The sequence below is a fragment of the Rutidosis leptorrhynchoides genome, unplaced genomic scaffold, assembly GCF_046630445.1.
Source record: "Rutidosis leptorrhynchoides isolate AG116_Rl617_1_P2 unplaced genomic scaffold, CSIRO_AGI_Rlap_v1 contig326, whole genome shotgun sequence".
Classification (NCBI taxonomy): domain Eukaryota; kingdom Viridiplantae; phylum Streptophyta; class Magnoliopsida; order Asterales; family Asteraceae; genus Rutidosis; species Rutidosis leptorrhynchoides.
In genome coordinates this window covers 6,237-29,736 of record NW_027266567.1, presented here as the reverse complement: position 1 = coordinate 29,736, position 23,500 = coordinate 6,237, and the positions used below count along the sequence as shown (strand labels likewise).

Sequence of the window (23,500 nt, the reverse complement as noted above, 5' to 3'; positions counted from 1 at the left end):
AGCCTCGTACTTTCAAGTTTGCCTGATCACTCATTTCCTATTGGTGGGGGATACACTAACACAAAGTGTTTACTTTTGAAGAATGTAAAGTACAGTATACTCGGGCAAAACCTATACAAAGAGTTGTACATGTAACTTCAAAAAAAAAAAAAAAAAGTTGTACATGTTAGTTTTTTTTACTTCCGCCATTTCACACTAGATATTTTGGTTAAGATGGATTTGTATAATTAATTAAATATAATGAAGTTACTTTTATAAAAAATATTTTTTAAATTATATATATAATGAAGTTTAATAAATTTTATTTTTTTACAAAAATACTTTTAATATATCTTATTAATTATGTCATGTCATTTTAACTAAAATATTAAATATTGTGAAATGGATGTATTAAAATGTAAGCACCAAGACGTGGTCCAATTGGTGAGCATCCCCTCCTTCATTCGAGAAATCTGAGGTTCGAATCGTATAGTCCGCAATGTAATAAAAAGAATTTAATATGTGAAAATTTAAATCACACATCATTCGCTTATAATCACAAACCCACTTAACGTACTTGTTGTTTTTGAGAACAAAACATATATATGGACCGATATTTTTTGAATACATAATATATTTTCTCCGTCCCAAATTATATGTTAATATAAACATAAATTTTTGTCCAAATTATATGTAAATTTTGACAAGTTTAAGGAACATTAATTATATTTTTTCATTATATCCTCCCCATCTTCACCATCTTCACCCTCATATCCTTCATATACTCTTCCTCACCAATTCACTCATATATACAATCACAATTATATTGAAAAATTAATTAAAAAATATATTTTATTGATTTATGTGAAATTTTTTAGATTAATTTGGGACGGAGAAAGTATTAATAACAATATTTTGTCAGAGAATGTAATATAGTACTACATGTATACAGAAGTTGTAAATATGGCTAATTAATTAATTTTCAAATCAACCAAGGTATGTGTGTGTGATGATTCTATATGTTCAATTGTTTTTTTAACTAACTTATATTAGCAAGTGTAATGAAAATAGAAGAAAAATGAAAATAGGTTAGTTAATTAAGTCCCAACCAGGATTCAATATTAAATAATTGTAATCAAAACCTGGCTCAACTATATATCTCAATTTTTTTTTTCTGTACTATATATATATATGATCAATAAAATTTTCAGTTGTCGATCGGTTTCCCGAAGCCAAGCTCATGATCTTCAATATTTTCGATCGACCCCGAGTCCTGATCACACTCTAGGAAGCTCCATAAATCTAAATTGAAATCAGAATCATACGGAATCTCTAATTTTGTATTCGTCATCTGATCACGATCATCGGGATTAGCATTAACCGACTCCATTATGTCGTTGAAACCGTAATTATAAATTTCTCCAATATCATCAAAAAATGACTCCATGAATGGACTTGAAGAGTTTATCACCATGTCATTTGTCACAATCTGATAATTATCATCCTCAGGTTTATTAACTTCTTCCAACGTGTTGTTGTATGATCCAAATTCAAAAAAAACTGATTCCAATGGGCTCGAATTAGGGTTCGACACATTGGAAGAGATCGAAGAATTAGCTGACATCTCTAGCGGTAGCTCGTCCGATAGACCAGCGATCAACATATGATCATTCGATTTGACCATTTTTGAGGCAAAATAGTTAGGTTCTTGAGTAGACTCGAACTGAGATTCAGCATCGATATTATTTATGTTACTTTTGGCGGAAGAAATTGCGCTTGAGGTGGAGGACGAGGAGGTGAAATTAGTAGAATTATCCATATGAAGATGATCATCCCCACTGGTTTTATCGGGCAGATCCAGTACCCGTAAACGTTTCTTCAAATGGGTATTCCACACGTTCTTGATCTCATTATCTGTTCTCCCTGGTAATTCTGATGCGATCTTTGACCACCTGAAATATAATTAATTAACGTTAATTAAATATTATAGTAGTTAGGCATTGTTTTCGTGTGAGGACTTGGGTTCGTCTTATGGGATATATAGTGAATTTTGATATAGAATGTATTAGGTAAAAAAAATAAAAAATTAGACATTTTTTTTTTTTTTTTTCATGAGGACGTGGGTTTGTCTTCTGAGATAATTAATTTTGAGATAGATTGTATTAGTTAAGCGTTGCAATTATCATATATATGTAGAAAGAAAACTAGAACAATACATTTTTTATATCAAATATATTTAAATTAATTGTAGATTATATGCTTACTGGTTTCCCCAAGTAGAATGTAGCCTGATAATTGTATCTTCTTCTTCCATCGTGAAGTTGCCTCGCTTCACATCGGGTCGTAAGTAGTTAATCCACCTCAACCTACAACTTTTGCCACATCTCAACAATCCTACACCAAAAAGAAAAAGAAAAAAATGTAATTAAAACCATCGTAGTAGTACTGTCAATGTGAAATAGAAATGCATGTCTTTGATTAGTTTATGCATAACATTTTTCATCGTTGCAAAGCCTTAGTCCAAAAAAGCGATCGGCGCCTAGGCCACATTTTTTTTTTTTATATAATATAAATTAGATAACTTAACTTAAAATCATATAATTATTATTTTTTAGAATAATAAAAATATAAAATATATAACAACATTATTCTTCACTAAGACGATATCAATGTTTTGAGGGTAGTAAAACGTTGACTCAAAGCATGTAGAGAAATCATGCAGGAAAATATCATATGGATTAATTAATTAGTTTATAAATGCTATATATGCTTTGAAATTAGACATCATCTTGTCAATGTCCTTCTAGTAAATTTAAAGTTTGAAAAACAGATCAAACCAAAGAATTCAAATGATTGGTGCCAGCCCTACAAACATATTGAGTCAAACTCTAATTTAAAATATAATAACGATCCATTAATTCCTTAATGTATAGTACTTCTTATTAGTTAATTCATATTCTTATTCTTTTACCTAATGTGAACACCATAAATTCAATTTCAGGTTGCCGACTTGGATTTTTGTTAGAATATTATACTACCGTATCAATACAATTTTTTCAATATAATTTTATATTAAAAAATTTACATCTATTATATAATAGATAAACAAAGATTAATTTCTCAATTATACGGTGCCTAACAAAAATGGTTCAAAAGCTAGCTAGACTCTTTGATCAAGTCAATTGTTTGCAAAAAGCTGTTTTCATCCCCCTCATATAAAAAACGATGTAGACGTTAATACGTGCACCGAACAGTATCGGGAAAACATTTAATGAAACAGTAAAGTTAATTAACATTAATGATTAAGGAAAATGGGTTAGTAATTAATTTCTTAATAAATCATGCATGGTGCGAATATATAATTAATATCATGATTTTGGGATAAAAGAATATTATACATCAATGAAGAAATAATTAAATATTTAAAAACTGACCTGCATGTTTAGGGAGAGCTCTCCAATTATCATGGCCATGGGTTTGAATGTAAGAGATGAGCTTCAAATCCTCAGCAGGACTCCATGGACCGCTCTTCACTTTGCTCTTGTCACAACATGGTGCTCTCCCATTACCCATCTCTTTCTCTCTAGATCTCTCTAATTTCTCTCTGTAAAATTATTATAATTTATACTTATAAAATTAATACTCACATCCACTTAATCGACTCCCTGGCTAGCTCTTTATATACATTCATAGGGAATGGTCGTAATCATAGGCTTGTTTATATATATAGCATGCAAGGAAAATATGTTACGTCTTTTAATAGTATTTATTTATATTTAGTATAGTATTTGGCACTATACGCAAAAAGTACATTGCACCCTTTGATATGTTTATTTATTAATTAATTGTTGATTGCCGTATATACTAATTGAAGTTTAAGGTTTTTTTTTTTTTTTGAAACTGGAGTTTAAGTTTTTATGAATTAAAAATATCTCAAATTCCATTTTAGAAGGTGGAAGATAAATTATTTTTCTCAAAACAAGAATAAAATTATGTTATATATCGTAAATTTGATAATTTTATTTTAATTAGAAGGTACTAACCAAGTAATTGTGCGCTATATCAATTGTGGATGGATATTTTCCATCTCCAACTTTGATTCGTCCACAATCGGGTAAAAAAAAATTTAATTATTTTTTCCTTCAAATCTTATGTTATACCAAGTAATTGTGCGCTATATCAATTGTGGATGGATATTTTCCATCTCCAACTTTGATTCGTCCACAATCGGGTAAAAAAAAAATTTAATTATTTTTTCCTTCAAATCTTATGTTATATATAGCCAACAGCGAGATTTTTAATTTTTAAATGTAAATTTAATTGCAAATTTTATTAACGAATAGTAATTTGACACGTGTATTTTAGAACTATTTGAGTTTAATTAGGTTTTAAGTTATAATTTCTTATAGACAATAATGAGATTTTTAATTTTAAATTTGTTCTAATTGTAAATTTAAATGCAAATTTTATTGTCAAATAAACATCCGATACATGACATTTTATTAACGAATAGTAATGTGACGCATGTATTTTAGAACTACTTTGAGTTTAATTAGGTTTTAAGTTAAAATTTTAAGTCAATGATATTATTTCTTTTCCTATTCTAACTAGAAAATCAAAACACAATAAAAATAAAATTATAATACACTATATTTTTTTCTAATTTTTTTATTTAAAATTTTTCCTAATTAAAATTCATTATATTTTATTTTTCTTATTCCTAATTAAAACGGACATATCTTCTTTCTTATATTTAAACGGGCATATTATTGAAAAAATTATTCCTAATTAAATTAAAAAATATTTTTTTCAATTTTTTCCAGTTAAACTATTATTCCTAATAAAAATCCGTTACATATTTTTTTCTATTCCTAATTAAAAAGGGAATATCTTATTTTTCAAAAAATAAGAATAATTAAATTGATTAGATGCAATTATAAATTTTATTATGAAATCAAATCTTAATATGTGACTTTTACTTTTTACTTATATTTATTATTTTGCAAATTTTTTAATTTTAATAGGATCGTAGATTTTGAAATAAAAATAAAATAATTATAATTAATATAAAATTAAAATAATTTTCTTTTGGTATTATATTTGACTTATATTTAATAATGATTAATATAAATATTTATTATGTAATTTTTTTATTATATAATTAAATTATTAATTTTTATAGATGCGAATTTATTGTCCAACAGACAGATTCATTGACTTGTTTTTTAAAATTTTCCCACACATTATCTAAATACATATTCCATCCGTCCTTAATTAATTAATTGTCATTTTCTTTATGTAAATTGTATATTAAAAACGATAATTAATTAGGAACGGAAGTAGTATATTGTCATGGTTCAATTTTTTATGTATCAAATTCCAAAGCATTTATAAAAGATATGCCTATGTACGTGGCACCGATCTTATGGTCATGACATACAAAAATGGAGATGTGATATATAGCAAAGTGTTTGAACGTTATGTATACGAAAGTTATGTAGAATGTGTATATATGAATAATTAAAAAAGCAGATCTGCAAGTCCAAAGTAGAGTCGACATATACTGATATAGTGATATATAACACAATTAATCATAATTTCAAGTCTTATGATTTAGGTCACCAGCCCAAAAATTTAGTGCGTACCTTTAATTTATTAAATTATATTATCCAATTATTATCAAAAATAAATAAATTATATTATCCAATTTGCATCTTCGTGGTTTAGTTTTTTTTATGCCAAACTCCTAGACCCCATGCAATCTCTCTCTCGTAAGTCTTACAAAGTCTTCCCATTACTTGATACTATTTTTATATGTATCATTTCCCATTAGATTAGTTGAATAAAATAATCTGTGTGTTGTTAAGTCTTTTGTTAGGGAAACTAACATTATAAAGAGGTTTTACCATTTGACACCTAATCTTGACAATCAAGCTAGGTTTTCGGGTTAGTAGAATCTCACTAACCTTTAAATGACTTTTTACGACTAAATAGAGAGAGAGAGAGAGAGACAAAGCTAGAGTAATTAGGGAAACAGAGAGAAAAAAAAAAAGAGTAAAGCAGTGCATGCACATACTTATTACATACTCACTGATGTCATCACATGCACACATATATATTTTTATTTCATTTAGGATTAATACATTAATTTTGCATCCATAAGAAACCTAGCACTTGCTTAAAAGAAAACTTAATTGCTCATTCATATAAGAAGAAAAAGACGCGCGAAATTAAAATAATAAATAAAAATAAATTGAAATCATATATCGTCCCTCTAATTAAGTATTTCATGTTGGACTGAAAATTAATCCGTTTAATATACGTTTTTTTTTTAATGTTACAATTAGGACTAAACCTTAATCAAACAAAGATAAGCAAATTTTAAAAATGTTTTTTTTTTTATACGAGTATAGTTGTTATTAACTAACCAATTCTCGAAGTCAAAGCATGAATTGAAACACGTACTGTTGTTGACTTGTAAAATCATTGATTTCACTTTCATGCTAGGCTATGCATGACGACGAGCTTATGTAAAAAAGCAAACATTTTTTGCATGCAGTAATTCTATATTAAATCGAAATTCCACCTATAATATATTGAAAATATTGGGAGTATTTACTACCTCCATCCCTAATTAACCGCTATTTTCTTTACGTAAAATGCATTAAAAAATATGTGATAATTAATTAGAGACGAATATAGTTCTACTTTCCTATATACTATGTAGAGATAGAGAACATGATCATGTTTTGACGCACGAGTGTTTGGATTATACTGTTAAAGTTGCGGTGTTTCAGTTTTACAAGAAGCAATTCCAATTTCCAAGTAGTTCTTTACTGATAGAAAAGCAAAATGTTAATTAGCCGCCAGCATGGATAAATTGAGACCAATGGCACAAGTAAACAACCTCGGCCATGATTCATTTCATTGTGTATCTGTTAATTTGAGCAAGTTTTTTAGGTCCATATCCAAAAAAAAGAAAGAAAGAAGTTTTTTGAGGTCTTCTTGATATCGATCCTCATAATTGATAACTGTGAGATTAATCATTCGTTTTAATTGTCGGCGTACGAACGGTAGAAAACTTACCACGAAGTTTTTTCCATTCACAGCAGAGGTTGGGATCCAACCCCTATAATTTGAACAAGTTCATTGTTTGCATTTGTGAGTAATTTTCAGGATATGATGATCAATTAGATTGGGCCGAGCCTAGATATGACTCGAACTTATTGGGCTTTTGGGCCTCCTTACTCCTTTCTATGACGAGCTGCTTATGTCAAGAGGACCCAAGTGTTGATAAGGCAATTAACCTCATAGTGGCCCACGTGAAAACTTAGCGGACATGTCAGCAATATTGACGGTCATGTGACGGAAAGGAGCTGAATGTTAGCTTTTATCAAAGATTAAGGCTCTATATGTTAGGAAGAGTAGTTTAAGGGCGTTTGGGGACAATATCACGAAATTTAATTCGTTTATTTATACTCTACATCCTATAAATTATTATGCAGATATTGAAAATCAGAAAAATTATAAAATTATAGCTTGAATGACCCAGGTTTACTTGTGCCATTGGTCTCATTTTATCCATGCTTAGTGGCTAACAGTTTGAAATGAAACTTAAGAGACAAAGGTGTACTCGTTTTCAGGCACACAATTCATTATACTTGTGAACAAATTCAATCATGGGTGTACTCGTTTTCCGACACGCTCTAGACACGTAACGATTACTTTAAGAGCAAGTACTTAAAAATAATAATAATAAAATTAATAATAATAATAAGACAACCATCTCGAGTGCCCAATAATCAGTAAACATAGAATGCAAATACTAGGGAATAGACACCAATGTTATGTCCACAGAAAATTGATCAGAAGTGACTGTTTCATTTCATATGATGTTTGTTTATGGCTTAAAAACCAACAATAAGATAGATAGGATTCTAAAGATTTCCTCCTCTCAGTGCAAGCACAAGGTGAAGCACAGAACCTCCCTCAATGTTGTAGTCACGAGCAGTCTTGTCATCGGCAAGTTGTTTTCCGGCATAGATGAGCCTTTGCTGCACTGGAGGAATTCCTTCTTTCTCTTCAACCCTTTCCTTGATCCTGTCAATTGTGTCGGTTGGCTCGATGTCGATTTCGATTTCCTTTCCAGTCAGAGTCTTCACCTTAATCATAGTTCCTCCTCTCAGCCGCAACACCAAGTGAAGTGTCGATTCCTTTTGGATGTTGTAGTCGGCGAGAGTCCTACCATCTTCCAATTGCTTTCCAGCGAAAATCAATCTCTGCTGATCAGGGGGTATGCCTTCCTTATCCTAAGAGAACGATACAAATACAATCAGTCGAACATCAAAACTAAGCATCATAAAAACCACAATCAAGCAGAACTTTCATCAACATAAGTCTACGTTATTAGGCTAAATACACAATAAAATACTCAACAAGGCAACTTTTTCGATTCCACAAAGAGCAGGATCAAAGATGGCATGACTATTCAATTTTTTCATAGTGTTGCTAGATAAAGCAAACCAAAGCCATCAGCCCAAACTAGCTTTAGGTCAACTCTAGAGTCTTGACTTATACGAGTAATAACTAAAGCCAACGATAAGCTTAAGATCGATCAACTAAAACCCAGATTTGTACTCAGCTTATGAAAGTTCACTCATAATCTACCAGAGCAACTAAACCATCAGAGAGTTAAAAGTGGCCCAAATCCTTAATTATGAGAACTAGCCCAAACTAAACAAACCATGAGAATTCATCGGCACAAAAAGTAGCAAACTTTAAACTTCGATGAACACAAAAACTAATTAAAAAATAAATAAAATTCCAATCTAGCAATTGCTAAAGCGCAATCAAATCAAATGAAGTAAAACCCAAAATCAAGCAGCCGGAAATGGAATAGAAGAAAAGCTACCTGAATCTTTGCCTTGACGTTGTCAATGGTGTCACTTGACTCGACTTCAAGCGTGATCGTCTTTCCTGTTAGGGTTTTCACGAAGATCTGCATACTGTGATGTTGGGTGTTGTTGCTGGTCTACAAATTTTTATTTTTTCCAGAATTTCAGAGAGCGAGCGAAAGAGAAGAGGAAAAAAAAATCTAGGGATTTGAATTGAATTGCTTCACATATATCGAATTGAGGTCTTTATAAATGCATCTATCGTGGTGGGCTGGCTTGAATCCTTATCCGGGTCGGGTAAGTGTAAGTCCACTAATAAACCGGATTCAACCCGATATCTGAAACCAAATTATAACAGCATTGAAAAACAAACCCGTTTAATATCGGGTCGGTCTTCGACCCGAATCTTCTTTTTCCCTCCCACTCGTAATGGAGAATTTAATTTGGGTGGGACCCACGCCATCTTCTTGTGAACAAGTATATTCGTCTTTTTATTTCTGATGATGGGATTCCCAAACTTTTTTTTTTTTTTTTGTGTTGGGAGAACAATTTTTCAATTCTTAGCCAATAGATAGGTTAGAATTTTTATTTTTTTTATTCTCGTATATCCTCACCATCGATACTCGTAAAATAATTTTCGTTGTAATTGTTAAGCATATGAAACGGGATCAAATTGGCTAGAGAGTCTTTTGTATTCTTTTCCATTCATCATCATAGAGATAGGCTAGAATCTCTTTACTAATAGAGAATTCTCTCAATGAATAATAAATTTATATTCTGAATCTAACAGTTTGTTAATCATTTGTAGTTTTATTGATTATAAATTTATAATTTTAAGAATGATAAATTTAACAGTAATAAAAAAATGTTCGAACTGGAGATACAGTAGTTGTTGTACTGTACGGATTTTATAAATTATAAAATTCTTTTGATAAAAAAATCAAACACCTTTAATAAATATAAAGAAAAATGGCTTGCAAATTTACGTTCTCTGGATCAGGATGCTGAAAGAATAGTGGAGGTCATCAAGAAAGAATAAAAAATAGTTACCATCAGAAGATGATACTATAAAGATCAATTTTGATGCATCTTTCATTTTTTATGGTATTTGTGCTAATATTTATTCTTATAGGATAATCTTATCTGGAGAGGAATGAATGTGCCTTTGCAGTGTTCAAGTTTGTGATTATGTGGAAGAGTCTATGCTTCATCTGTTTCGAGACTGTTGTTGGTCAAAGTTTGTGTGGCAATCCTTGAACCTTGAAATTATCTCGTCTGATCTATCTAACAATTTGTTTGATTGGCTTAACACAATTTTTAATATATTGTCCTGTGATATGTTTTGCTTATTTGTTTTGCCTTCTTCTCGGATATGGTCAAATCGTAATAGAGCAGTGTTTGATGGTATATGTGCTAATCATGGTGTGAGTGTGTTTGGTATTAAACAATGGCTTACTAATTTACATTCTCTGGATCAACAAACTGAAAGAATAGTAGAGGTCATCAGGAAGGAATCAAAATGGTTACCACCAGAAGATGATACTGTGAAGATCAATTTTGATGCATCTTATAGAAATCGGTATGGTTTAGTAGCAAGGGATAAATTTGGAAGAGTTTTGAAAGCTAAAGTTGGTAGAATTGGTGAAGCTGAAGATTCATTACATGCAGAATAATTTTCTGCGTCCTTTGCTTTACAATTCATTCATCAATTGTCTGGACATAATTTTGTCGTGGAAGGATATTTTCAACATTTAATTCGTGAACTTCAAAGCCAGAATTCAAGTAATACCGGATGTGGACAACTGATAGATGACATTAAAGCCAAAGCTCGATCTTTCTCTAACATTCACTTTCGCTTTACTAATCGTAATTGTAATAAGGTCGCAGATTCTTTAGCACATTTAGTTTTAAATACTACTTCTACTAGCTATACTTCTTGTAATGATCTTCCTTTGGAGATCAAAACTTTAATCCGTCAAGACCTTCTTTAAACTAATATAGTCCCAGTTTCCATAAAAAAAAAAAAAAAAATGTATTGTCCGTTACTAATTAATTATCACATTTTTTATATAAATTAAAAAAAAAACAACTGTTAACAAAAAGCGGGCTTGTTAACCAAATAAAGCCCAAATCTCAGTCAGATTATACCAAGAGAGCAGTTGAGTTTGGTCTCTAACAATACCCATTCAATGAAAGGGCCTCACAAGTAAGTTGGGCCCATAGCTTATTCATTGTACCGAAATGCAACAGTAATAATTACCAAATTAACTGAAAAATGATAGTACCAAAAATTGAATGAACAATTAATATCGTCCATGACGAAGCGATCTACAAAATAAGGGAAATTATTATTTTCAATAATAAATACCCTAAATAATGGGCTATTTTATTGGCATCTTTTTTTGGACAAAATAAAAAGAAAAAAAATTACGCTTTGTGTTTATCTTTTAATCTTCAATTAAATCTCCAATAGACGAGTAGGGGGTGAGCTTGAATTTAATTCCTCCATTAATAATCGACAATCTCTTTAAAGGATGATGCTAGATAAGTTGAATTCTTCCATTTACCTTAAATTACATTTCGCACCTTAAATTAAATGATACTGACATTTAAAACAAAGAGTAAATGAATTTTGCCTAACAAATTACTAACAAATAGTACTACGAAGCAGTACAAATATGATGTATTTTTTATGACGTTTCATTAATTTTGTCTCATAAAGAAAGTAATATTTCTTTCGATCCATTTCAAATGTCTCATAATGAAAGTTGTGAATCTTAAAAAAAACAATAAATAATAAGAAAAATTATCATTTATTATTATGAAATCATAAATATTTATTTAAAATAGAAGATTAATTTAAATAAATGCAAAGTTAATACTAAAAAAAATAACTTAAATATGCATTGATTTCATAAAAAAACATTTGAAATGCATCAAAACAAATTTCATTACAAAATACTTAAAGTATATTTATTTCTCAAGAAAGAAATTACTATTATAACTTCCCGGTCTTTTAAGCATAAGAAATTTCAGGTACGTATTCATAAATAAATGTAGCAAAAAAATCAATATCATCCCCATCTATTTACTCTTGTGGAGCTACTATCTACTCAAATATATAGTGGGTTATTATAGATAGGTTCTCGACAAGACTGTTAATACATGGCAAATTAGGCTAATATATTTACATAAATAAAAAGGTAGGCATATATTTAGAAATGAAGATAATAGTAATCGAGTGAATTTCAAATTTTTATCAATTAAATTTTTGTGGATGGAGAGTATGGGTTCAAATCACGAAAACATATTTTTAGGTCTTAATGATTGCAAGGTGAAAGTTATATACGTGCATCGAACAATCATTCCCTACGATCTTCAAAACGTGGAGCCTTAGCTAGCACACTAAAATTTGTATATTTTTTTTTTCTTCTCCCTGTGGAATACAAGAAATGTGGTTGTGTCCTATAAATGAAGGAAAACTTCATCCACCTACACTTTACCAGACAATCGATGATCTTTATGGTTGCAACATGAAGGAAGCTAATTAATGGCCAATATTATTCACTACAAAAATTCGTCAATTAATTAATATATACCTAACAAATAGTGAATGAGAATTTAATTTTTGTATGAAGGTCTTTAAAGTTTGTCTACCCACTGTGTTAAATGAGTTTTATATATGTTTTTACTTCTTAAAACCAGATTTGTAGTCTAGAATTTGCCCTGTCATTTATTGTTCATAAGAAGTATATATTTTCTTCGAAAGGGCGTAATTTCATACAAATATCTACATTATTCGAACACCTGAATTCTGATAAAATGGCCTTGCAGTTCCAGGTTCATCAATATATATGGATTCGCGGATTTCATTAATTCTAATGCTTATTACTAGTTAATTAGACCATACTAAAAATAGGATTATTTTTTAGGGCAAAATTATGTATTTGGGTCCCTTATGTTTAATAAGTACAAACTCATAAAACCTTAATGTATATGATTTTCAGCGTTTGCTCCTCACATTATTTTGAGACTGATATTTTGTCCCTTCCCTTTAACGCGCACCTTTTTTTTTATACTTAACAGAGCCATTATATTAAAAAGAGATGTCCTGCTGGACAAAGTGATGGAGGACCATCTTCCTTCATTGATGGATCTTTGTATGACTTGAGAATGAAACATGCTTACCCTAGTTTTTTGTGTCGGAAGCAAGCTACGAGGAAAACTTCTCTAATTATTCTTGCTGCACAAGAAAGGGACTACAAGGCAAGAAGAAAGAAGGACTTAGGAGGAAGAATGAGAAAGATCAAGGACGGATTTATTACTTGAACAAGATGGCAGCTCGATTCGAATTAAATCAATTGATTTGCCAATTTAATTGATTTCATTCAATTCAGGTTTGATGGTGAACCGATTCAATTTTCCTTGTCATTGTTGTTAATTTCGTCCCTTTATGTGTTATTTGGGATAGCTTTTCATTTGCTATGCCTGCTTTAATTTCTCAGTAATGTGTGTTTATGAGGGAGTATTAAAACTTGTAACCGAAAGGAATTTAGAAGAGTCTGAATATCTGGCAATTCCTTTCCTTTATATTTGTACTTTCTGTTGAATAAAAAATCAGAGAATTTTTGAATAAAAATGTGGAGATTTTTTTCTGTTGTGAGAACAACTAAATCATCTTAGTATTGTGTGTTAATTTGAAAACCACCAGTTTCGTTGATTAACCTGAAAGTCAATCAGTTTGTCGATTAATTTAGGATCAAGAATCGATTTATTTCGTCCAGTATTGCGTCTGAACAAGCCCTTGAGAGCTGAGCTAGGTTTCTGCCCGAGAAACAATTTTTCCCATTTTCGCTTGTTTCTGCCGGTCCGTTCAAATTCCGGCCAAAGCTTTTACGTCACAAAGTCTATGATCTCACTAGGAAGATCAATACATGAAAAACATTAATAAAATTAAAGCGCATGGAGGAAAATTACTAATTTTATAATACATTACTCTTTCCTTCCAAATCGTAATACATACAGTTTTGTAAATTTTTATAAAAGATAAAAAAAAATGTGTATTTTATTAAAATAGTATATGGCGGTCTCAATGATAACGTGAAGGACAAACGATGTACGACGTCGTCTACATTAAGATTTTTTTTTTTTACTTTAATTAATGAAACGTAAGTGACCAATAATATAGTTGGGACTTTGCAAGACCATATTGTGTACGAAAGTTTCCAAGGCATATGCAAGAAGAACATATTCATGAACTGAAATATTGAAAGTACTACCGTACGGATGCATAATATATGTCATAATTAATTAGGGACTTATGTTTTATCGCAAACTTAAATAAACTCAAAACCATTTTTATTTATTATATACATTTTGGAGATTCAAACTTTCTAGTCGAGACTTGGAGTTTTTAGAAATCTCAACTCAAAAGATACAAACTTTTGTTTTTTTCTCGATCAATTGTATCTTTGCCATGTGATTATATCATACAATCACATGTTTAGTAATCTAATACAGCTTTAAATATAGTGCAAATATGGTTCTTCCCATAGATTATGAGATCTATATATATAAGTCCATATTAGCAAAAATTCCTCTGGTTAGACAAAATTGATGCGAATTTGGGGAAGACAATGTGAAAATTTAACTCCTTTCTTTTCGAATAAGAGAAAATTGAACTTGGATATATATGATAATGTCTCGTGATAATGTTGTTAACTTAGCTATGTGTTGTAAAGCATATGGGTATGATTCCGTAATAACTTGATTTATTCTTTTTAAATTTCTAGTACAATCTATCGATAAATACCGAATGTTGACCTAAATATTGAATGTTCAGTAATTAAGAATCGAACTCCAACATTTCAAATGAAGAACTGTCGGTCCATTAAGTCATCACATTAAATTGAATATCTTTAGACATTTCTCCGCGGTTCCGGCCTTTCACATACAAACTACACTTCATGGATCTCTAAATATGCATTGCAAGTCTAATCGAGTATTCATGCGGTAGAAAATGTTTCTTTTTTTCTTTTCTTTTTCCAATTCCTCCATCATATCATGATAATTATAATAATCAAATTGCGATAAAACGTTATTGCATGCAAATGGGAAAAGGAAGATTCGTGTTCAAAGGAACGGATTATATATATAGGACCCCCCATAAATATCATTATATTTTATGATGACTCGCAAATAACAATTAGTAGCTTTCGAGAAATCTTTGACAAAACTTTTTGATTTCCTTTACAAGTAAATCTTTTAACATATTATGTAGATACATTCATTACTTGTTTAGTCGATTTTGGAAATACACACCCATTATAATTTAAACCGATCAATATATCTTCTGCAAAAAATCTTCCATAATGAGATCTGAAGTTATAATATGTATATGCATATAATTATTGAACTATTCTTCTCCAGTTGGCAAAGTAATTAATAGATAATTAACCCAATTCATGTTTATTTTTTAATGTTTAGTCATTAGTGGTACTAGCTAGCTGTTTGACTCATGTTAAGCTGTTGACAGCTTGTACGTACATTCTCCTAATCATTTAAGTTTCCTTAATCTTGACATTTTTAGCTGATCAGCACATGATAGTGTAACTGCTACTAAAATTCCGATATAAATAAATAAACATAATAATATAAGCTGCGCGTCTCATTTTCGATCCAGTCATGAAATATATTGCTTAACTGTGTGTTCATATATTAAATATAAAATCGTCATCAATCATATAAGTTAATTAGCTAGGGTTTAATTATTGTATACTATATGCTGTCAGATTCACCTCATCGAGACTCTTTCCAGTTGTTCTTTTAGGATAATTATATAGGAGGTCCTTCTTTAGCTAAACTATAACTACAATCACATTTGGATACCTTAGCTAATTAACGATAATTTGTGCCTGTACATTGGCAGTAGCTATAACGATTTGGACCTGTATGCTAGACGGAAAACATAGTTCACGGACTCATGTCATTCATAATAGTTAGTTTGGGGATTCAAGTTTACTTTTCTTTATAATTTAGGACTCCTATGTAATTATCTATTATTCTTCTGGCATTCCAAAGTGTATAATGAATTTGATGACTTTGTGGAAAATTAAATTTGTTTATCTCATTAATTGGCGATAATTTTATTATTATTTTTTACCGTAGAAATCGAAATTTCATTTAGGAGCATGAAATATGATTATCTAAATAATGATATGTGATAATATCTTTACATTTAAATACATGTGGTTTTGATTTTCTAAGTTCATTTAAAAAAAAGTATATCTAATCATAACTAATATCTAAATATATTAATTTTTAAATAAATTTAAAAAATAAAATATCATCTATTTAAAAATAGAAGAATAATATTCTCACGACGGGGGAGCATGAATATGATTATGATCCATAAAATGAGGAGTAGTGTAGTGGTGTTTGTATTAGGAGTTGGCATGAATCATGGAAGCAACTATAACTTACCTAATCACATTTAAATGGCAGTTGTTTTCGGGACATGCACCATACATTGTTTTTGGTCAAGAGCCAATTAGCCACTCTCGCTTAGTATAGGCATCCAATCTTCTTAATTTAATTTTCTAATGTATATAATAAATTCACTTCTACTCTTGCTATGGATAGACTCGCCCTTTTTCACCATAACCAGTAGTTAATTTCCTTTTAACTGTTACATACTATTCAAAATACATAATACTTTTTAATTTTAATTTTTTTTTCATTTCAAAATACATAATATTTTTTAATTTTAAATTCATTCAATACGCAAGGACGGACCTACATGTCAATTGAAGAGAATCAGGGTCCCACCCAATTATTTGGAAATTTTTTTTTTATACTGATATATTCTGTCTATGTTCAACTTGTGTTACAAAATGAAGTGGTGGCACAGTGGTTAGTGATTTTGCTCTCATCCTGCACATCTTAGTTTGATTCCCAGCATGTATTTTTTCTATACGAATTTTACACTCTTTCGTTTCAAATTTTTTTGCTTCTCAATATTATTCAAATTAAATCTCATACTATTTGATATATTTTATATTTACTTCTCCACATATCTTTTCATGGCATTTATTATTTTTATTTGTGTTTAATATATAGTAGTAATTCTTTACATGGAGAATAAAGTGTATTGTTTTTCTTACGTTCAATTCACATGGTTTGCATGTACTAGATGATTGATTATTTGTTAGCTCTTAGATTTATTGGAAGATATTTTGTAATAGTTATAGACTTATGTCCTATTTCAAATAATATTTAGTACTACAATAATAAAATAGGGAAAATAAGTTTTAAATTAATAAATCGATTTGTGGTGAAAATTTAGGAACGTATGTATGTGTATGGTGAAAATGAGATCCCACCTATTTCAAAAAAAAAAAATCTAAAATTTCATATATAATTTATATTGCAACTTTTATATACAAACATTAAAGTTTTATAATGATACAATTTTTATTAGATTATGAAACATATGATCTTCGGTTGCAAACCCATTAGTTGATGAGAACAATAATTTCATTACTAATTGTATCTCAATTCTTATATTTTCACAAATTTTTACCTCAATTCTTATACTTTTTTCATTATGAAATTTTTTTTCTATTTTTCTGATCCTACCCGATACTCCATCCTGGATCCGCCCTTGCCAACACGTATGTATATATCTAGTGAAAACTGTGTTTGATTGTTACTAATTTTCTAGGGAGCAAATTTGCTTGGCCTTGATTTAATTCTCTCCAAGGAAAGCTTTATTTCGGTCAAAAAATAAATGGTGGAGTAATATTAAAGGAAATATATATAGAAGTTAAACCGTACTACGGCAAATTATTAAATTATCGACCGTTAATCCTCCACGAGTTTGGCTTTATACATTTCAGTTACCAAATTATCTATTTTCCTTTATTTTTAACATAATAATAATAATAATATCATCATAATAAAAAAATAATTGAATATACAAAGGAAAAATAAAGGCGAAATTCGATCAAAAAAGATTCCACTGCTGTTTCAGTAGGAAAAAATAAATTAACTCTTAACTCTATATATTTTTACTTTGCCGGTAATTTTCTGTTTTCACCATCACTAAAAACCTCATCAATGAGGAAGGAAAGATTCAAAACAGAATTATAGTAGTATTATATTTACAAAATAATTGTATTATATGATGTATTATGTGTATGTCCATAATACAATAAGATCTCAAACTAAATCGATCTCAAACTAAATCGATCTCGAGAACCGAACCAACTCGTCTTCTTCGCACGTGTCCAGCACGCGCTCTAAATCCGGCGAGTCAACTCCGAGTCTCAAATCCTCCATAACTCGCTCAAATAGCAGAACCTGGCACGGGATTCGAAGCCCTCCTTGTTGATCGTAGCCGTATTCTTGAGCCGACTTGTTAAGTAAGCCGATAAAACCGGATGGTTAAGAAGCTCGGCGCTTACGACGAACCGCTCCATCTCGTCGCCGACGTACACCGGCACGTAACCCTGTGGGACCGGACCCGACGACCGATTTTTGCGGCACGGCGCGCCGCTGCTGCTTTTGAGATCGCGTTTCTGATTGGCCTGGCTCGGCGGAATGAAGGACGGTGAGAGGCGGCCGCCGTCTGATTGGAGACTGAACCGGACTGGAGCGGACTGTACTGGGAAGAGTCTGCGATTCGGAAAAATGGCGGATTAGCATCTTCATACTGAGAAAATTTGTTTAATTGAAGTGGAAAGTATAGACAAAATACTTTCAAGAGAGAGAAAGTGGGCTGGGATTGGTGATTGGAAGAATTTTAGAGAGCGAGAGAGAGACTGCCGACTGTGTTATTGTAAGGATATGAGGAAGGAAGAAGAAGGAATATATAAAAGGCTGAGAGAGAGAGAAAAAAAAATAAATTAAAATACTTTCTTTAATTAAAAATTAAACATAGAAAGAAGCTGATGAGAGGTACAGTAGGTGGTACTTGGCAGGTACAATCACTCGTTATATTTTATTATTATTATATTTAAAAAATATTTTATTTCTCTTGTAGTTGTAGGTGCGTTACTCCGTATTTTATTCATACAACTTGGCATGATCTGTTTTACTTTTTGTATGCCGAAAAAAATTGTATTTCGATTTATCAGAATTTCTTTTCATTTATAAATCTTTTTTCGGAGAGAATTTTTTAAATTTAAGATCGGAAGATGATGCTAAGAATATGATTACTTTCTTGAGGTATTTTATATATGAAAATACGAAAAAATAATTGTTAAAACATGTCGTAGACTAAGCGAGTCAAAGTAAATGCTAATCTTAATTATTAACACTCGCAATACAGTAACCGAGTCGAGTCAAACAACTGTTAGTATATTGTATCCTGACCATATTTAAAAAAAAATAAAAACTTATAGTTAAAAGAATATGCGAAAGGAAGGCGTTATGCAATTTCTATAATCTAGAAGTAATATATGGTTTATTTAAAAAAAAAAATAGTTTATATAGTTCCTACTGCAATTTAATTTATTCATGTATACTTTTTCTTACAATTCGGGCTAAAGAGAATTATTGACCTGAAAGCGACATTTAATTGATCAAATCATTGATCAAATCATCTCAGTTTCCCGTTAAATAAACTCATCTCAATTTTTAAATTAATTAGATCTTAGAGTATTTCCGTGCTAATATCAAATTTAAAAGTAAATTTATGCCACATGTCACATATATATAAAAAAGAAATTGAGAATTTTTAAAATTTCAAATTTTACCACTCTATTGTATAATTCTATTATTATAATTTTATTATTGAAATCTCCAATTTTAATTATTTTTTATATAAATTAAAATAAAAAAATAATATGATTAATTTGTGTGTAATATAGCCCACCATTTTAAAAATAAAATATAATTTGAGTTTGGGAGGGAGAAATCCTAAAAGAAAATAAAAAGATAAATATTTGAAATTTTTTATGTCATGTCAAAACTCAAAATTTATTCCATTATAAATTGGGTTTTAATTTTCATTTCAAATGATATTTGATTTCTCCGATGAAGATGGCTTTAGGTTCGGAATTTTTTTTTGCCGTACCCAAAATTACGCCCCGATTTAATTCTTAGCATATGAAGCTTGTGTATATAATATGTGTTTTTTTAAATTTTCCCGATTATCCTTACATCCAACAATCGTACCCACCAATACATTATTCTAAGCTGTTCACATACGAAGCGGGTACTAACTCTTTAAAATTGTTGTATATAGCTTGAATATAGTATGTGCTTTAAACTGCACTTAATGTTTCAAACTTGAAATCTTGAAACAAATCAAAACCAATCTAAGATATCAATGCGTTTCGTTTTTTTATTTATTCAATCTATTTGGCACGTGTAATAACTATCCTCGTATAATTTGACACGTACGTTCCTCTCAACAGGCTAATTTAACACCCGTACTAATTATAAATTTCTCGATCCAATTAATTAAATTGAACCGAACCCTATTTTTTAGAGGTCGGCGATAAATACTTATTGCTCTTAATTTCCAACAGACTTGAGCGAGACTAAACTCTATATTATGATACTTAACGACAAATATTTTAAGATGAAAATAATATTGGCAACATAATTTATTCTGACCATATTAAACGAAGACACCGCCAAATTAAAACATTTACACTCAACAAACTAGATATACCGAATACGTATTCATTTTGTTTTTAGGTAACAAAAATTTCTTCTTCTTTTTTTCTTTGAAGTTTTAGGTAAAAAAATTTAATTTTTAATCACATCACGCAAATTACAATTCGATATATTAATCATGAACTCATCAATCCTTTATTTCATGATTTAGGAAAATTATGTGATAAATAGCACGACAGTTGCATGTTGAATATCGTGTATGTCTAAGTTTAAAGTTACCTGATACAAAACTCCTATCGAAAAACTGCAAATAAACAAAACTGCAAATAAACGACATTTTCCGTTCAAACGAACATAGTATATGTAACAGAAGGTGTAACACAGTAAACGAACATGATGAATTCTAATTATCCTAATATAGACAATGAAGACAGGTCTCATTTTGCAATTATATACCACCATCAATTATTTTGAATTTTAATGACGTGTCTAACTATTAGATATAATCAAACTATTTTTTATAATTAAAATATTTTTTAATTATGTTCAATTTACGGAAATTTGAGAAATTTTTTTCTCATAAAAATACCTTTCATACAATTAATTAATTATACATGTCATTAAAATTTAAAACATCAATTATTTTGAAATGGAAGGAGTAGTTGTGTGAAACTCAAATTAAAAAATAAATAAATAAATAATTGAAAGAGCAGTTTGTTTCGTTAAGCACGTTATAAACCATAATAATAAGATGATCATATAAAAACAATTAGCAACATTATTAATTTTCAATTACTAATATATATACAGGATGAGTGTATGACTGCTAGCTAATTATTGAGCATTAGTTTATGTGTGTTCATATTATGATACCTTAACTGAGACTGTCAAGCCAACTGCACTACTGATCATGATCTAAATCTACACAACCTGTACTTCAATTATTAATTTCAAATCGATTTTTTCGAATCTATTTTGACAGACCTACACTTTCATTATACAAATTCTTTGCATAAAAAAATATTGGTCTAGCTAGTTTAATTAATTTTGAAATCTGAGTTAGAATTAATACGCTGAAAATTACAAAGAGGTGCTTAATATAGGACATTCAATCATTATTGATCAGGTCACATGCACCAAATACATATATTAATTCCATCTACAACGTTGTATACTTTCCATTCAAAATCTATCGACTTAAAATCCGTTTTTTTAAAGTCGAATTCATGATTTTTTAATAAAGGAAATTTTTGGATGAGAATATTTTATCCTAAATATACTAACTAATCACCTTTTATCACGTGTGTATGTTAAATTTTTTTCTTTTAATAATTGTCCAATGTTTTAAAATTGTACATTTTATCATTCAACGATATATATACCTAAATGATGACGTGTCAAAAAGCTCATTACAAAAATTACTAGTAAAGTAACCATGTTCTGCATTCAATCACACCGAGCAATCAGGACCGTTCATTTAGATGTTATAACGGATACTTCAAATAAAACAATTATGAAAACGTGAGAAATACTTGTGTATTGAAGTAAAATGACGTCATCGATCTACACATGCTATACATACTGTTAAAAAATAGATGTATGTACGAACTTAATTAAAAGAAGATACATATATTATATATAATACATTTACTGACATGATATATAGGTGAAATCCATTCAAATGTACTAAAAGAAGAAGAAATCATTAAAATGATACGTTTCGATTACTAATATGTACATAGCGTAATTGTGATATATTATTATTAGGTTTACGTATACAAGAACGTGAAGATGTAGTATATATAATGTACAAGGAGTATGTATATATGTAACTATGTATAGGTAATGTGTTATGTTTGTTCATCAAACAAACAAAAAAAAGACGTGTCATGTTTGAAAAGAATAAAAGTATGCGTAAGCTTTTATAGTCAATCGAACGATAATATAGTTTACGTGCATCAATATCATGATTATGATTTAAGTATCAAATAATGATTTTTTTATTCAACACTTGTTTATTTTATAGAAAAATATATTTTAATAATAAAATAAATTGATGTAAGATAAATTAATAATAATTATTTTTAATTAAATTTATGTTTGATGAAATTATTTTTTAAAATTGTTATATAAATTCGCGTATATGATTTAAGTAGAAAGAAAATTATACAAAATATAAATGTTACTTTAATACATAATAAAAGTAGAAAAAAAAAAGTTATATCAAATATACTCTTAATTAACTAAGAGACATACATATAAAGTGATTTTTTTTTATGACATTATAATGGTGTGCGGATTGTACGACTCGAATTTCTCACCTCACGGATGAAAGAGGAGGTAATTACCTATGCCTAAGTGTGTTGAAGTGAATCGTTTTAGCATTTTAGTTGCATGTATTATTTATGTTACAATTGTTTTTATGCTTTGTATAAGTAATTAAAGCATGCGAATTAGGGATGCCTCGTGATGTATTGTTTATTTATACATTATACAACTACGTCTCATAATATTTTACGCAGTTTAGTTTTATTAATCGTATCAAAAATAAAATAGGCGATTATTTCGCTCACTTATCTTTATTTATTACTATCGTTACATTTGATTGTACTGATCTCCAACAGAGATCATGACTTTGGTCATCTGGACATTTCTTCTTAAATAAATTGGTTTGTTTACAATAATAATAAAAGAAAAATGCATCTCTAGTCGTAAGCCTAAATTAAATAGTTGGATCATTTTAGGGTTTTTTCAATATCCATTATACGATATGTGATTCATCATGATCGAACTATTATGAAGTAAATAATATAGCTAGTCGACGATGTCTCTCGCTATATGTTTTTTCTTTTTCCGTTTACAGGAATACAATCTATAATTTTTAATACCACTTTCATCTGTTAATATCTACTTTTTTAACATTTCTAAATACATTCAAAAAAAATATATATTAATTAATATTGATTAAGTACATATTTTTTTAAATATATGAAGAAAAGCTA

The 23,500-nt window shown here is 29.5% G+C and overlaps 2 protein-coding genes and 1 pseudogene across 2 annotated transcripts; all 3 read right to left on the bottom strand.

The window, feature by feature from the left end:
• Nucleotides 1–1,186: 1,186 nt before the first annotated feature.
• On the bottom strand, nt 1,187–3,552 carry LOC139882920 (transcription factor MYB58-like). The gene is made up of 5 exons (XM_071867167.1): nt 3,414–3,552; nt 2,244–2,373; nt 1,698–1,931; nt 1,485–1,553; nt 1,187–1,319 (listed from the first exon to the last, which is right to left on the bottom strand). Exons 1-5 carry the CDS (start codon nt 3,550–3,552, stop codon nt 1,187–1,189), a joined length of 705 nt encoding a protein of 234 aa, XP_071723268.1.
• A 4,364-nt stretch (nt 3,553–7,916) lies between these two features.
• On the bottom strand, nt 7,917–8,983 carry LOC139882927 (ubiquitin-NEDD8-like protein RUB2). The gene is made up of 2 exons (XM_071867175.1): nt 8,891–8,983; nt 7,917–8,288 (listed from the first exon to the last, which is right to left on the bottom strand). The coding sequence occupies exons 1-2, from the start codon at nt 8,981–8,983 to the stop codon at nt 7,917–7,919; spliced, it is 465 nt and encodes a 154-aa protein (XP_071723276.1).
• Nucleotides 8,984–18,113: 9,130 nt separating this feature from the next.
• Nucleotides 18,114–18,584, bottom strand: LOC139882919 (auxin-responsive protein SAUR71-like; annotated as a pseudogene).
• Nucleotides 18,585–23,500: the final 4,916 nt, after the last annotated feature.